The sequence below is a fragment of the Gallus gallus genome, chromosome 2, assembly GCF_016699485.2.
Source record: "Gallus gallus isolate bGalGal1 chromosome 2, bGalGal1.mat.broiler.GRCg7b, whole genome shotgun sequence".
Taxonomy (NCBI): Eukaryota; Metazoa; Chordata; class Aves; order Galliformes; family Phasianidae; genus Gallus; species Gallus gallus.
In genome coordinates, this window is record NC_052533.1 from 66,009,693 (window position 1) to 66,026,211 (window position 16,519).

Genomic DNA, 16,519 nt, shown 5'->3' on the forward strand with positions numbered 1-16,519 from the left:
GCAAATCATGCTGGGTCCACGTTCAAGCTCAGAAGAGGACAAGTATTCACCTGGCAAATAAATGGAGGGTGAGCATGCTGATTTGCCATACAGTTGAGAAGGGTGAGTGGAAATGTGCAGAACCAGACCATCAAGTGTGAAACACATTTTCTAATTGCAGTGCTGCGTGGCTGTCAGAGCCCCTGCAAAATTAGAGGAGAGCATGATCCAGCAGCACAGGAAGCCTCTTGCATTTCTTTTAACGTGCTCATCTTTATTTTGTAGCTATGAAAGCTGAGCCCGTTGTCATCTGTCTGACCTGTCAGGTACAAGGCCAGGATGAACATCCAACTGCAATGAGACATCTGATAGGAAATCAATGATAAAGCAATGATACTGTAGCAAAAAGCACTGCATATGTGTATAGGGATGAATTTATATTGCTGCTGTGATGAGGTCCAAGCCCCAGGAGTGTGGTTGAAAGGCACGCACTTCTATTCTTCTGTTCTTCTCCAGAAGTTATGTTGCCCATGAGAGCAACTGAATCCTAGACACTGAACCTGCAGGCCACCTTTTCCCTCTAAACCATGAGTAAATCTTCCTGATAACTTAAGGGCTAACAGATGTAAAGCACATGATTATGAACTGGGATGTTGCTGAGAGAAGCAAATATTTTCATAGAATCACAGACTCACAGGCTCTGAAAGGTCATCTAGTCCATCTCTCCTGCAATGAACAGGAACACCTACAGATAGATCAGGTTGCTTAGAGCCCCAGCCAGCCTAGCGTTGGATGTCTCCAGAGATGGAGCATCCTCATCTCTGAGCAGCCTATTCCAGTGCCTCACCACACTTATCATAAAAACAACAACAACGGAAACAAACCTCCTTTATATCCAGTCTAAAACTCCCCTCTTTTAGTTTGGAGCCATTTCCCCTTGTTGTATTACAACAGACCCTGCTAAAGAGCCTGTCACCTTCTTTTCAATATCCCCCCTTGTGTTGGGGACCTAAAGGGCCCTGACTGAAGAATGATCCTGGGATGGAACAAAGTATTCTGACAGTTTTAAGGGAACTGATACTTGTGGCTGTAGCTGCAAATATCTTGTTCTGTAGAGAGAGCTGACCTTGGTAGTTTATCTTGTTTTTGCAAAGACTTGTTTTGCAAGCAGGTGTTCCACTTGGGCTCTGTATCACGCGTTGGCCGTGTGGGTACAGCGTGCAAGTGGAAAAAACTCTGTAGACCTCGGGAAGAATAAAAAGCAGGAGAGAGGCCGTGGTGGGAGAGAGAGGTGCACCTTGAAGCAGGGGACATGTTCCTTCTCTCTCCTTTTGGCAGTTTGCCGTCTCTTAAGGGTTGGTAAGTAATAGTGCACTTGCTTAGGGAGTTTCTGCTTCCTGCTTATGGGGATTATCTAAAATGGATGCCTGTGTGTGTAAGTGTGTGTATGTTCAATAAAACCCGTAACCCTCTATGCTGCTCTGAGTGCATAGTTAGCTTGCCTCTGCTCCTGAGACATCCTGTCTCTCAGATCCAAACATACCCTGAAACACACCTTTAGGTACTGAGAGGCCACTATCAGGTCTCCCCAGAGCTGCCTTTTCTCCAGGCTGAACAGCCCCAGCTCTCTCAGCCTGTCCTCATGTAGGAAGTGTTCTGCCCCTTGCATCATTTTTGTGTCCCTCCTCTGAATGCATTCCAACAGGTCCACGTTTCTCCTGTACTGAGGTCTCCACAACTGGACACAGTACTCCAGGTGAGGTCTCACCACCGCGGAGTAGAGGGGGAGGATCACCTCCCTCGACCTGCTGGCCGTGCTTCTTTGGATGCTACCCAGGATACAGTTGGCTTTCTGGGCTGTGAGGGCACATTGTTGGCTCATGTCCAGCTTGCCATCCACCAGTACCCCCAAGTCATTTTCCTCAGGGCTGTGCTCCTGTGTTCTTTCATTCCCCAGCTTGTAGTGATAACGGGGATTTCCATGACCCAGCTGCAAGACATTGCACTTGGCTTTGTTGAACCTCATGAGGTTCTCCTGGGCTCACTGCTTGAGTCTGTGAAGGTCCTTCTGGATGGCATCCCATCCCTTGGGCATGTCAACTGCACAACACAGTTTGGTTGAGAGTACACTGGATCCCACTGTCAGTGTCATTGGTGAAGATATTACAGAGCATCAGTCCCAGCACTGACCCCTGAGGGACACGACTGGTCACCAATCCTGCAGTCACCGCTTCCTTCTGCAGGAATACGGTGTGCATTTGACACATGAGAAAAGCAGTTGACCGTTAACATGTATCAGATGAAGACTCTGCCTCAGGACATTCCAGGTTTCTCAATTTGTTGTCTTTTTGCAGAGGAGTAAATGCCTGTTAACAGCTCTTTGACTGTTAAGCCAAGGGAAACCCTCCAGCTGCTCCATCTGGTGAGTCCAGTGGCACCATGATGTCCCAACTGTTGCAGCTCCAGGCTTCCATGGTCCCACCTTGCACTGAATATTGAACTTCCTTTGATCTGACTGGCCATACCCCTGCTCGAATGTTTGGTCTAATGGAGGGCAGCATAAGGCTCCCACAAGCAGGTGAGAAGGGGAGAAGTGCCTCTGCTTCTACCGTGCAGTTGCTGTGGTAAACTAAACCAATGCTAGGTGGGGCCACCCTGGTCCTGCTTGCTAGGCCTCGTCAGATGTGGTGACGGGTCAGTGTGGGGAGCTAAGCTGACCAAATCTGTTCCTTCTGGTTAGCATGTTTAGCGTGAGGAAGGGGAGCTGAGAGAGAGGAGGCAGCAGCTAGCAAGAGGTGTTCAGCTGTGATGGGAAACTGCTCCTGGGCCATCCAAATGTAACCATAGTCCTTTCTTCACTCCAAGTCTCAAAATATCTTTACCAGGCATTGGCCAGCTTCATTTTGTGGGCCCAGCAGAAGGCCAAAAGAGAATTCAAGCTGAATTTCTGAAAGAGTTGTGAGGGGAGTGCACTGAACTCCTACTATGAATTACATGATCCAAAGCCAAGGTCAATTCCTCCTGAAAGGCTCACGTCTGAGAAAGCATACGTAAGCAAATGTAAAATCTAGATGACAAGCAATTGCATGTTTAGTATGATGTTAGCAGAACTGCTATAATAACCCCCTGGTGCCAGGATCTTAGGTGCATCTGAGGATTCCCGGATAGGCATCACTGAAGGAAATCCAGTTCCTGATTTCCAAAGGACTTAAGGTAGCAGCTTTTCCCCTAGGGAAAAGCCTCTTCTTTTCATGGGGTCGGTACCCTCAGCTGTTGGCATCTCTGATGGGGTGGGGTGCAGAAGGCAGGGTGGTTCCCTGGCCAGCAGCTCACTGTGACCTGCTGCAGTGTCCTGGGCCAGGAATCAGACTTCACGCCTGCCTGGCACTGTGGCCATATGCAAATGCCTTCCACTCTGCTTCATTTCATTCATCTGCAGACTGGAAGTGTGGCAGTCCCTGCCTATCTCCCTGCAGTTGAATGAATATCTGCATAACTCAGCTCTTAAGGAGCTTTCCGAGCACAGAGCAAATGGTTTAGACGTTTTCTTTTTGTTGTTATGAGTCATGGGAGGAACTGGTCAGAGATCTATCGGAGCTTCTCAGACACGTGGGTCTGTCTGTGGATGCTGGACGTGGCACTGACACTGAGTGACTCATCGCTCCCTCGAGACAAGAAGAGGTTTGTGCAATCAAATGGAAATCATATTTTTTACACAGATAGAGCACTTCACTCTGGAGAAACCCCAGGCAGCTTGCAAGCACTGACTCCAGCACGTAGAAGCTGTATTGAGATTTGCAGCTGCAATTGGCTACTACGTGCCTGTGACATGGCTGTGATAGGACTTGGAAGAAGGGACACAGAAGCTTAATGGAAACGAGCTTTTGAAAGGCTGAGAAAAGAAGTGTGAAAAGATGGTACTGAACAATGTTTTTCCTTATATTGCTGGACGGAATGGCCAGATCCCACACGGCACTCAGCACACATGATGGATGCTGCTATCTTTCTGTCCTTAGGCCACCAACAGGACCAAGGCTGGGTGTGCAGCATCCTCGGGATGCACTTGAATCCAGAAAGGATGGATGTGAGACTGCTGCAGCCCCCAGTGCAAGGGCTGAGGTGGGCTTCTGCTCAGACTGCACAGAGCTATGTTCCTAGCCTCTGAAATCTCTGACTCAACACACAGTGCTGGTTAGCCTGTAAACCATGGTCTGTCTGAGGTTCAGGTTGTCTTTGGTGGGGAACAAAATGCCCTTCTCGTCGTGGCTGTGGGACTGGCTGCACTGCTGGCCTCTTCCCCGTCTCTCTGGGTGCTTTTCCATTGCTGATGGCAGAATTTCCATGAATCTTCTTTTCCTCCCTGGATTTAATAGTCCTTGCTAATAGTCCTGCAGCCTGCGGCTTGGCCAGGCATGTCTGCACACAGTTTTCCCCTTTCTTGAGCACCAAGTGCCAGTGTCTCAGTCCAGCTCTCCAGACAGTCACCCTCTTTCATTACTTCTTACAGTCCTGCCACAGCCTTTTCACTTTTCCGTTCTCAACAAAACCAGCTGGACAAAATCAGCTTTGATTATTTTCCTTCCTCCTCCCCAGGCAGGGAGCGGAGCTAACAGCCTGGCACTGTCCCTGGCAGCCCCATGCGTTTGCTCAGAGGTGGGCTGCCTCAAGCTGGGATCTGCTTTGCTTTTCCTTCCTGCTCTGCTGGATACAGGGCTTAGCACCAAAAAGCAAACATCCCAAATGGTAGTTCGGTGTGTGTTTGTGATATTGGGGCTGCATCTGATTTCCTAGCAGAAGCGTCAAACAGCCGCTGCTGGTACCCCATGTGAGTGATGATTATAGAGGGTGTAACCTTCAGAAACATCACTTAGTCCTCATTCTCTGGGGATAAGAGTTTTAAAACGTAAAAGAATTCTTAGCACTACCACCGTAAATGCAGAATAAATCCAAGAAGAAGGGTGTGTTATCTGTTAGTGCAACAGCAGACCAGACAATAGCTGAGCTGTCAGAACGTGCTATCCCAGGAATACGTTACCACAGCTCCTTCACTGTATTTTCAGTCCCGTGGGGTCTCAGCAGGCACCTCCAAAAGCCTGTGTCCCACCCCTGAGCAGCAGCTGAGAGCATCCCTCCACGCTGCCTCTTGGAAAGCAGGAGGAGCCATCTCCCAGCTTGACCGTGCATTCGGAGAAGCTGTGCCAGGCGTGGCTGGAGCGGAGCGCTTGGATGGTGGCCTTCCCCAGGGCCCAGAGGCAAATGCAAGCACCTGGTGCCACAAAGCTCACCTTTGTTACGTGCTTCTTCTGAGGCAAGCAAAACTCAGGTGAAAATCATCCCCAGAGCTTGTAGAGAGCCACAAATGGGAAAACTGGGTGAGAGAGAAGGACAAAGGAATTCACAGCGTTTGGGAATAATACCTTCCTGCAACAGATTCGGGATCTGAGCCAGCCGCTACCAAAATCAATTGAAAAAGCACCTCCTGGCTTCCGAGAGCCGAGGATAAGCTGTTAATTATGAGCCTTGCTTATCGCTCGCCCAAGGCGCTGCAGTCGGGCTGGCAGAGGTGTGCCCTCAGCCCCACGAAGCCTGCGTGTGCTGCCGGGCAGGGGCTGCCAAAAAATCAGGGCTGGGAGCAGAGCCTGGGTCTGCCACCCGCCCCAGTTTGGTGAGGACGCTTCCAGCTTCATAACCCAAGTGATCAAAGCCTTTGTCTGAATCCTGCCGTCGGGAGAGGCTGCGCTGCTCTCCTCAAAGCATAGCGCAGTGCAGCCGCCCCAAACCCTGCTTTTCTCAGTTGCAAATTCCTGGCACCCCGATCCTCTCCCTCCTGCCCAGCGCAGGAGAGCAGCTGATGCTGGGCAGAGAGAAGAAAGAGATCTTTCCAAACAGCCATTTTATTTTCCCATAAGCCAGAGATTTAACATAACACATATATTGGAGTGATCGTTTTTTTCATCCTCCAAAAGCATTTTATTTTTCTTTAGCCTTCACAAAGGTGCGTGTAAGAGGCACCTGAGAGCAGCCAAAGCACGATAAGATCTTTACCATCCATTTCCACAGCGGTGCCTTTCGCAAAGAGAAAGAAAGTGTTAACGAGTTGACAGCAGCTCTGCCTTGCAGCGAGCTGCGCTGCTCTCCGCAATGCTGCTGCAGGGAGGGGAGAGCAGGGTGGTGACAGGAGACCTTGACAAATGCTTTGTTCAACCCTGTTACCGAGCCCCTGCTTCGTTAACGCACCACGTCCTAGCGGTAGAATCCTGAATCCATAGGGATGCGGGGCAGTGTGTTGCTATTGGGTTTTCAAGGACGAGAGTCCTTGGGATGGACGAGAACAAGGTTTAAACAAAAAGGCTTGAAGCAAAAAGAAACGTTTCCCGGCCACGTGGGTTGCGTGTCGCCGTGGTTCCAGAGCATGACCTGGAGGCTGCAAATGAAGTTCCAGCAGTGTTTTTGCCCTCTAACGTTGCAATCTGCCACCAAATTCTCCAGCTATGCAAATGTGCCCCGTCTCGGTTCAGACCGCACACAAAGAGACTGCTCAGGACAAAACCGACTGAGAGCAGATTGCAAGAACAACTCAGACTAGCAACTGAATCTTTTCTTTCATCCCTCGCTCTTGTGCATTCAGTGAATTCGTTCCACATTGATGTCAGAAACAGCTGCATCAGCACTAGTGCCGAGGCTGGAACCCTATTAATATTTATGCCCGGAGAGCCGTGCACACAGGCACCAAGTGGCCCTCCTGCCATTGGCTCAGGGACCACAGCATCAATGGAGCACCTTGCCGTGCCCGGCGCCCATGCAGTGAGATTTATGTGAGCATCGATTCCTCCCTCATCGGCACTCCTGCACCACCTCGAGAAAACTCTGCCCTTCGCCTCCCGCCTGCTCTGTGCTTCTAATTGCCCAATCATTTCCTAATCACGGACACCATTTTTCACCTCTCTTTTGTACTGCGGTGGTTTATACTCGGCTACTACACGCTGTTTGAGATGCTGTTAGATGCTCACACCGCCCTCCGCCGCCATGAGGGCACACCTGTGAGCCTCAGCACGGATGAGCCAAAGCAAGAAATGCCCGCACTGCGAGCGCTGTAGGGCGGCAGCTCTCCTGGAGCAGTCACCCTTCCCAGCCCTCCCTCTTTTCTTCCCTTAGCATCCTACCGAAAGGCTTTCTGCGCCACTGCTGATCCTCCCCTGCCCTGGAGCTACCCATGATCCCGTTCCTATAATCCTCTTTCTGTCTGCAGTTTTTACCTTCTCCTATCTGGCGGGGCTGTGCTCTAATGACTTTCTCGGAGCTTAGCGATTTTCTCAGGATCCTGGGCCAGGCTGTGCAGCGGGGCTGTGCAGGAGTGGGGGCAAACTTGCGGAGAGGGCGGGCCAAGCACACAGCCTCGTCCCTCTTTGCACCCTGTCCCTCCAGCCAGCACGGGTTGAGACAAAAACATTTCCTCAGCCCAGACACCACTGCGAAATCCTCCCAGCTCATAGAATCTTTAGGGTTGAAAAAGACTGCTAGGATTGTCCAGTCCAACCATCAACCTGCCACCACCGTGCCCGTACGCCGTGGAGCTCCCCAGCCTCTGTCATAGTTCCCAGGTCTTTGAGCCATCCGCATCCTCCTGGGGCGCCCCTGGATGAGGAGGTGTGATGGGCACACGGTTTCCAAAAGGAAGAGCAAGCTCCCCCTTGGGAAAAGCATCCCGACGAGCGCACAGTCTGCCGCAGCACATCACGCCAATGCAGATATCACAAAGTGAGACGACGAGTCCTTCCCTGGGGCATTCGTTGGCCGCCCTTGGCCATGTGTTGCCCCCTGCCAGGGCCTCTGGCGTCCATCAGCCACCAGTCTGGCAGCAGAGGGCTGAAGGGGATCACACCCAGCTCCCATCTGGGAGGATGTGAACCCTAACAGCACCGGGGACGAGGATGCGTCGGAGAAAACCAGCCCGATCCTCCGAGCTTCATTAAACGTGCTCTGTGCTGAGGTCACGCTGTGCCTCCTCTCACTCGTACGGCCGGCGGGGATGGCTGCACAATAACCCGGGAGCTGCCACAGCCCGGCTCATGTAGCCGCGCCACTTTCACACCATGGGAAATCAGCCCCGGGAGGGAAATCATCGCGGGGCTTTTTGTTCCCCTCCCTTTGCCGCTCAGCCTGTTTCTGCCACCGGGCCGGTTGCCTGGGGAACTGCTGAGGGTGGCATCCAGCCCGCAGCCGGCAGACACGGGGGTGCAGGGAGGAAAAGACGGGCAGCAGAAAGGAGCAGCCCAGCGAGCCGCGGCCTCGAGGAGCATTTGCAATGAGCGCGCCGAGCCCTGCCCAAAGGCTGCCGCAGATATCTGGGTGGCTCCCATGCACGGCCACGGCTCTCAGCTGGGGTACATAGAAAACCACAGACCCGCTTCATCCCCCTCCGCCCCCCATATTTCATTTGGAAATAACCCCTTTTCTTTTTGCTTTCTTTTTTTCTTTTTTCTTTTCTTTTTTTCCCTTCCAGTCTGAACAAGTTCTATAGAAAACACAGACACGAATTCCTCCCTTTCAAACGTGTGAATTAATTTCTTCTAGGAAACAAGCAGGCAGGGTGGGTTTCTTTCTGGTGCTGATAATCCGTTCTCTCGAACTGGGTTTTAAAATGGCTTCCTTCGGAGCCTGGAGCTGCTGGCAATGAGCTTAGCGTAGGTAAGGAGGATGAGCGAGATCAGCTACTCCCTGCAATGCCAATAAACCCCGTAGCAAGCAAGGAACGCACAGCGTGCGGCACTCGGAACACCTGGAGGTAACAGCGGCAAGCGCTGGCGGTCCCGGCATTTTGCACCGCTTCTGCTGCAGCCGAGCTGAGCCGTCCTCTCAGCAGCAGCGGCGGGGGGTCGACGGCACGGCTCCGTCGGCACCTGCGGCACGCGGTGCTCCGAGGGAGCTGCCGTTCCGCGGGCTGCTTGCGAAGCGAGCACTGTAACGTGCCGCAAAAAGCTTTCGCGTGGAATTCAAACCGCGCGTCGCCAGACAATGGGATCGCTCCTGGCTCAGCCCGGCGCAGACAGCTTTTACGGGGAGCCAAGCGAGGGGATTTTTCCCCATATCCCCGTGGAAGAGACAAACCCGCGGGTGCGTTTCCAGCCCCCCCCAACACCCCCCGTCCCCGCTGCGGCGCTAACAAAGGGAGGTGGGACGCTGAAAGCAGAGCCGCGGAGACCCACGCGCGGTGCGGTCGGGTCGCACGGGAGGCCGGCGGGGACAAAGCAGACGGGCGGTGACAAAGAGCAGAGGGGGGCGCGCCGGGTGCCCCCGGGGCAGCTGCACCCCGACGTGGGGCCGGCTCCCGGCTCCCGGCACGACGCTTTCTTCGCGTCTGGGGGAAAAACCAAACAGCGGCCCCCCCCGCGGTCACCCTGACCGCCCCGCTACCCCGTGTGCGTGCCCCGCGGCTGGGGGGACAGAGCGCAGCCGACGCCCCGCCGGCAGCAGCCCTCAACCTCAACACCGGCTGCCGGCTCAGGGCGGGGGCTCGAGGACCCCCACCGCTGACAGCCCCCGCCCCTCCCGGCGCCGCCCGGCGCTGCGGCAGCGATCGGCGAACAAAGGGCCGAGCGGGCGCAGGGGAGCGGCGGCGCCGGTACCGCGGCGGGGGGACGCTTTAGCACCCGCGGGGTGAAAGCAGCCCCGGGACGCGACCCACGAGCCGCCGGCTCGGCCCGACCCCCTGCCCCAACCCGCGCCTTTGTCCCCGGTGCCGGCGGCGGGGCAGGGCGGGGTCCGGGCGTCGGCCCCGGTGCGCGAAGGGCTGTCCCGAAGCCCCGCCCCATCCCCGCCCCCCGCTCCCTGCTACAGGTTCCGGCGCCGCAGCCCCTCCCCGCTCCCGCGCTCCCATTGGCTGTGCGCCGCCGCCGCGTGACGTCACCGAGGGGCGGTGCGCAGAGCCCCTATTTAAGGCCCGGAGCGGGGCGCGGCCGCTGCAGCGCGGAGAGCGGGAGGTGACGGAGCGGGAGCAGCGCGGCACCGGCAGACACCGGCATCATGCGTGAGATCGTGCACATCCAGGCCGGCCAGTGCGGCAACCAGATCGGCGCTAAGGTACGGGCCCCCGCCCCACCGAGTGCACGGAGATCTACCCTACCGCGTGTTCGCGCGTGCCGGTCTCCGTGCGTCCCAAAGCGGGGTTCTCCCGTCGGGTCCCCACGTCCCCAGGTGTGAGCGGTTCCGCTCGGCTCCTCCTTGCCGTCTGCGCCCGGACGGGCTGCGGTGGCTCCGTGGTGAGGGCGTGGCGCGGCTCCGAGGCGGGGATGGGGGAGTGGGGGGCAAGCGATTCTGCTCGCCGCCGTCTCCGTGGGCTGCGGGGTCCCGGGGCGTCGGTGCCGCACCCCAGCACCGCGGGGCGGCTGCGGATCTCCACGCGCTGCGTGGCGGGGCGGTGGTCGGGGGGGGCGGGGCGGCGGTGACGCCCCTGTCCCTATTGCGGTCCCTGCAGTTCTGGGAGGTCATCAGCGATGAGCACGGCATCGACCCCACCGGCAGCTACCACGGGGACAGCGACCTGCAGCTGGAGAGGATCAACGTGTACTACAATGAGGCCACAGGTAACTGCTCCGCGGAGCCGGTTTCCTCCTTCCTCTGCTCCAGGAGAGGGCACGGGGACCTCCCGTGTGTGTGCTGTCGTGAAAGCTGTGCACAGCGTGTGGTTTTCTGGCACAGCCCTACAGCTGATTTGTGTCTTAGCCCCTGATTTGCTCCCAAGAGTGCCCTCATGCCATGGCTGGTGACTTACAGCGAGGCTGCTGTGAGCACAGCAGTGCTGCTGTGGCTGCGGGGCTGTAATGCTGGTGCTGGTTCCTCCCGCAGGTAACAAGTACGTCCCCCGTGCCATCCTGGTTGACCTGGAGCCCGGCACGATGGACTCGGTGCGCTCCGGCCCCTTTGGACAGATCTTCCGACCCGACAACTTTGTCTTTGGTGAGTGAGCGTGCCGTGGAGGCGTCCCCCAGTGTGGGTGAGGCATGTGCTGGTGAGCCCCACGGGGGGGCTGGATCCCAGCAGTGCCCTAGGGATGGGAACGGGGGGCGTGAGGGCGCAGGTGGACCTCGGTTCCTCGCGGGGGCACTAAGGTGGCGCGTTGCTTCTGGTCTGCCCGCAGGTCAGAGCGGGGCCGGCAACAACTGGGCCAAGGGGCACTACACGGAAGGCGCTGAGCTGGTGGACTCTGTGCTGGATGTGGTGAGGAAGGAGTCGGAAAGCTGCGACTGCCTGCAGGGCTTCCAGTTGACCCACTCGCTGGGCGGCGGCACCGGCTCGGGGATGGGCACCCTCCTCATCAGCAAGATCCGCGAGGAGTACCCCGACCGCATCATGAACACGTTCAGCGTCATGCCCTCCCCCAAGGTGTCGGACACGGTGGTGGAGCCCTACAATGCCACCCTTTCTGTGCACCAGCTGGTGGAGAACACGGACGAGACCTACTGCATCGACAACGAGGCCCTGTACGACATCTGCTTCCGCACCCTGAAGCTCACCACTCCCACGTACGGGGACCTCAACCACCTGGTGTCGGCCACCATGAGCGGCGTGACCACCTGCCTTCGCTTCCCCGGCCAGCTGAACGCCGACCTGCGCAAGCTGGCAGTCAACATGGTGCCTTTCCCCCGGCTGCACTTCTTCATGCCGGGCTTCGCCCCGCTGACGAGCCGCGGCAGCCAGCAGTACCGAGCCCTGACGGTGCCCGAGCTGACGCAGCAGATGTTCGACTCCAAGAACATGATGGCCGCCTGCGACCCCCGCCACGGCCGCTACCTGACGGTGGCTGCCATCTTCCGAGGTCGCATGTCCATGAAGGAGGTGGACGAGCAGATGCTGAACGTGCAGAACAAGAACAGCAGCTACTTTGTGGAGTGGATCCCCAACAACGTGAAGACGGCCGTCTGCGACATCCCCCCGCGTGGCCTCAAGATGTCCGCCACCTTCATCGGCAACAGCACGGCCATCCAGGAGCTCTTCAAGAGGATCTCGGAGCAGTTCACGGCCATGTTCCGGCGCAAGGCCTTCTTGCACTGGTACACCGGCGAGGGCATGGATGAGATGGAGTTCACCGAGGCGGAGAGCAACATGAACGACCTGGTCTCAGAGTACCAGCAATACCAGGATGCCACCGCTGATGAGCAGGGTGAATTTGAAGAGGAAGGAGAGGAGGATGAGGCATGAAGTGGAAATGGGTAGGAGTCAAGTGTAGTCTGAGCAGGCAAGTGTTCATTGAGAGGAGAAATCTGTGCAGTTGTGCTGAAGCATGCGTTTCTTAATTTGGTGCTCTCCACTGTTGCTTTTGTCAGCAGTTTTGTATCCTCGACTGTCCGATGTAACAGTAGTTGCAAAAATACTTCAGAGTCTTCTGTTGAAATGGTTAACTTCTCAAACATAAAGGCTTTTTGTGTTCTAAACTGTGTCCTCTGCCTTATTTCTCTCTAGTTCTAGAAAATAACTCTTGTAGTTCTGTCTCTTTCACTTCTCGTTCTCTAAGCCTTTACCCTCAGTGAAAGGTTTCAGCCAATAAAACAAGATTTTTCAGGCCATTAATTCTGCAGAATACATAAACTGCACTTACTCAGCTTAAGCGAGTAGCTAATATATGGGTGCTGTAAGAGGGTAGTTAATCCACGGGCCCTGTGTGTTCAGTATTAGGCACTCATGTTTAAGTTAATCTATTGTTACAGAGAAAGCTGCCTTAACTAATAGGAACAAGGTGCTCCACTTGAGGATACTGTAACTTCTGCTTATGGACAGACGTGGTAGTGAGGTCCGCCAGACGGTACTGAATGCACTGATCTGACAGAATAGCTGCATCTCGTTCTCAACTGCCATCTAGAGCACTTCTGATTGAACTTGTCTCAGGGCATATATGCTGTGAATATGGGTGGCTGGCTGGATTTACTTGATCCTTAGCTGTCCTAGCTCTGTGATCCTTCCTCTCTAAGTACAAAGAATTCATGCACGGTGTGTGAAGCGTCTGTACTCTGAGCACAATAGTTGCTGAGGTATTAACTTGGATTCTGTTCTGAGGTGTGGAGACTTTCTCCAGGGTGAGTGTTTACCGAAAAACCAACCACTAAATGGGCCTCCTCTTTGAGAGGGAATGACCCTTCAGGGCAGTCAATTCCCTTTGGGATCTGGGAGGAGATGACAGGCAGATTTCTAAGTAACGTGACTCAAAGCTGCCCAGGGCATAAACATGGTCCTGGAGTAGTCATGTGCATATCCTGACACTAGCTGTCTCTCACACCCCAATTACATATTTACACTGCTGCTGTTTGATGCTCTCAGTAATTGCAACAAGAAGTGGACCTCCAGCCAGGCAGCTGAGCAGTGCAGGAGGATCCCCGTGTGCATCTTTGCTAAGGTAAGTTCAGCTTCTTTATGGTGAGGGTGGTGGTATTTGTGGTACCGTGTGCTTCAAGGGCACAAGAAGCCTAGGTGAATTTGAGATGTCAGTTATTATAATGTCTGAGACTCATCTACAGGATGAGAGTAAAATCCTACACCCAGAATAGTAGTTACCCCATATGTGAGCTCACAGTTCCTAATTCCCGCAACACTGCTTAGGGAGGTGCTCTTATGCTTAAGAAAAAAACCAGCACACTTCAAGAGCCACTGGTAATGTTACAACTACTGTGGTCCTTACTGCTCTGAAGGAACAGCTATCCACATATTTGCAACCTCTTGTGTGATCCTTTAATGGAACTCTGGCAAGGCATTACTGGAATCAAGACTTAAAAGGGAGCTACTGTGCACTAATTATCTTGCCTGTTTTGGCTCTGTTAATGGACTCTACTGCTTGAGCATACTGTTGCTTTGCTGATGGGCTTGTTATCCTCCAGTCAGATCTGAGATTGTGTGCAGAACAACAAGCTTTTCATACCATTTCTTTCCTCATCTCTATCCTTCATTCCAGGTGAAACCTCTGAAAAGAGAGGTGAGAAGCACTTAAAATACCTGAACTGTCTGTAAATAAATACAGCACTCACAATAGCACTTGTACTTCTTAGAACTTGAGCAGTTCTGGGATTAAGTATTAAACAAATTGAGCTTGTTTTAGTAACTGAGTTACTGTGTGCTGCCCCTGGGCCCTTCGAGGAATAACAACCTGTCTGGTTGTCACAGTAACCTTCCCTTGAAATTACCCAACTGGATTGTGCTTGAACCTGTTTGTCGTAAACAGCTTGATTCCTAGAGGTGAGAAGGGAAGATGGAGAACAAATTCAGTTTCTCAGAAAGATGAGAATCTGGTCTGTGTTAGTGACAGTAAAGATCCTTCTTTCTACAGTGGAACCTTACCGTTTCAGTAGTGTTCAGCGTGTTCAGATCCTTTTTCTTAGCTGAAGATATAGCAATTACACTAACACTTAAATGTAGCTATCCAAGAGAACCACTGCACTACAGCTCCTTTATTATAAAGTAGGACACCTTCCTATGTTGCTTTCTTTGAAACAACGTTGTTGTTTCTTCCCCTTCTCCTCTCTCCTAGAGGAAGAGAAACCATAAGCAGTGGTACAGAAGCACATCCATCCTACGCAGCTTATTTGCCAGCCATAATACTAACAAAAAAAAAACCCCTACCTCCCACATAACTTTAGTAGGAGTCAAGGATGACACAGGAAAAGGGGATACTGGGGGACTTAAAAGGGAGGCTTAAAACTGCTTGATAGGAGTAGTAAATCAATTACAATGAAAGATTAGTCTCACGTTGTGACTGGAAGTTGCAGTACAAGTTTTTTTTTCTGATATACCTTTGAGATTATCTGCATCTATCACCTAGGGGACCATTCATTATAAAAACAGACGGCTGACTGCTGTATGCCAAGCAACAAATGTCTCTTCATATGTTCACAGCTCTACTTTCACAAAGAGCAGAACCACTGAAACTATTTCAGATTAGATAATCTGATTGCTTTAACATGTGTCAGCTGGTGATCTGTTCTTATAACAGCTCTAAGATTTAAGGTCTTGCATGAAGCATCCTTTCTGGAAGAAATGATGGTAGATACTACAGGCTCAGTGGGGTACAGTTTAAACCACGTGACTCATCTGTGTTGAGAGGGTTTTATCAAAAAATGGTTTCTTTGAATTTAAACATAGTAATGGTGACCTGTAAGAAAGCATCCTCTCCTGTCAACAGTTAGAGTCAATGGTGTCAGAGAAGGGAGCTGTCTCTTTCATCTGCTTTGTTTGATGTCTGGCATTTTTGGGTGTAAGCAGAACATCTTGACTAATGCAAACTACAAGAGAACAGGTGGATGCATAGATGGAAAAGATAAACAAGGCTGTAAACGCTTTAAATAAAAAATGGAATGAGGTTTAGGGTTTAGTAACCTGAGATGCCAACTCTTCCATTCTTTGTTCTAGGACCTCAGTCTAAAGATACTGTACAGTGTTGTGGAAGGATAGTCCAGTATATGGGCTGGACCTGAAAAACAAGTCTGGTACCCTGTGTCAATTTCACATGAGCTAGTATCCAAAAGCTTAAAACATTCAAGTATCTGCTGAGAATGTAGGCCTACATCTGCTTTTCAACAGATGTTTTTCAGTTTGTCAGATTGGAATAATATCTTCCATTCAACGTATGAGATGCCCTCCTACATCAGAATAGGATTGCATTTAATACAGGATAGTCCCAGCGATGCGGTCATGTAAGAATGAAGACTGTGGGGCCTGTCCTGTTGACAAAAGCCTCTTTGCAGAAAGCAAAGAAGTTTGTTTTCTTGATTTAAAGCCTGAAGAAAGAAGGGAATCTAGAATCTTCTCTCCAGCTGGTTCTCTGCGCCAATGGAGGCAAAAAACCTCTCTGATATTTAAAGAGAGAGCCTGCTTCTGGATAATAGTCTCACATGCTTCATACTACAGTAGTATGGTGCCGGTAGACTGTTCAAGGCATCTGTGCGAGTGCCCCATGCCTAGACAAACCACAAACAGACTGTCTCTTGTGGGACATGGATGTTGCAATGCAGTGCTGCCAAATGTAGTGGTGGTGCCTAGAGAAACCTGTTTTAACTCAAAAAACAGGGCCAGAACATCCAGTATCATATTCAATGCAGAAGGGAAGAGTTCTCCTCTGACTTGCTTCTTCTGCTGCTCTGTAAACTGAATAACAAGTCAAGGTTCATCCTGATACAAACACTAGCTTAGAGTACAACTAGTTTCATAGTAAGGTAGTTCTCTTTCTGTAAAAAGACCTCAATGCAACAACTATCTTTTTTTAAAGGTTCTATTAGTTCTGCTTCACAGGGAGGTGGTGTCCATTACTGGATTATTTTCTATGTAACAGGGCCTGAAAACTTGATTTGCTAAAGGGATGAGGAAATGGGGAATCCTCCCTAGAGAGATCATGTGTACCAAGTAAAAGGGGTAGTCCTGCCCTTCCTGCCAGGGGATATTACTCTTCCATTCCACATTAAAGTGTAACTACCCTATACTTTCAGTGACTAATCAGATACTGCAGCCTGCGTAGGAGCTACAAGGAGCACTTACTTGGCACATGGGAGGCACTGTTCTCTCA

At 52.5% G+C, this 16,519-nt stretch overlaps 2 protein-coding genes across 2 annotated transcripts; one reads left to right on the forward strand and one right to left on the reverse strand.

Annotated features, from left to right (window-relative positions):
- Positions 1-1,792: 1,792 nt before the first annotated feature.
- LOC124418321 (translation initiation factor IF-2-like) lies at positions 1,793-10,001 on the reverse strand. Its single transcript, XM_046937941.1, has 2 exons — positions 9,937-10,001; positions 1,793-9,620 (listed from the first exon to the last, which is right to left on the reverse strand). Exons 1-2 carry the CDS (start codon positions 9,999-10,001, stop codon positions 8,687-8,689), a joined length of 999 nt encoding a protein of 332 aa, XP_046793897.1. The 3' UTR covers positions 1,793-8,686.
- On the forward strand, positions 9,941-12,410 carry TUBB2B (tubulin beta 2B class IIb). Its single transcript, NM_001004400.3, has 4 exons — positions 9,941-10,059; positions 10,454-10,562; positions 10,825-10,935; positions 11,117-12,410. The coding sequence occupies exons 1-4, from the start codon at positions 10,003-10,005 to the stop codon at positions 12,175-12,177; spliced, it is 1,338 nt and encodes a 445-aa protein (NP_001004400.1). The 5' UTR covers positions 9,941-10,002; the 3' UTR covers positions 12,178-12,410.
- The last annotated feature ends 4,109 nt before the right edge of the window (positions 12,411-16,519 follow it).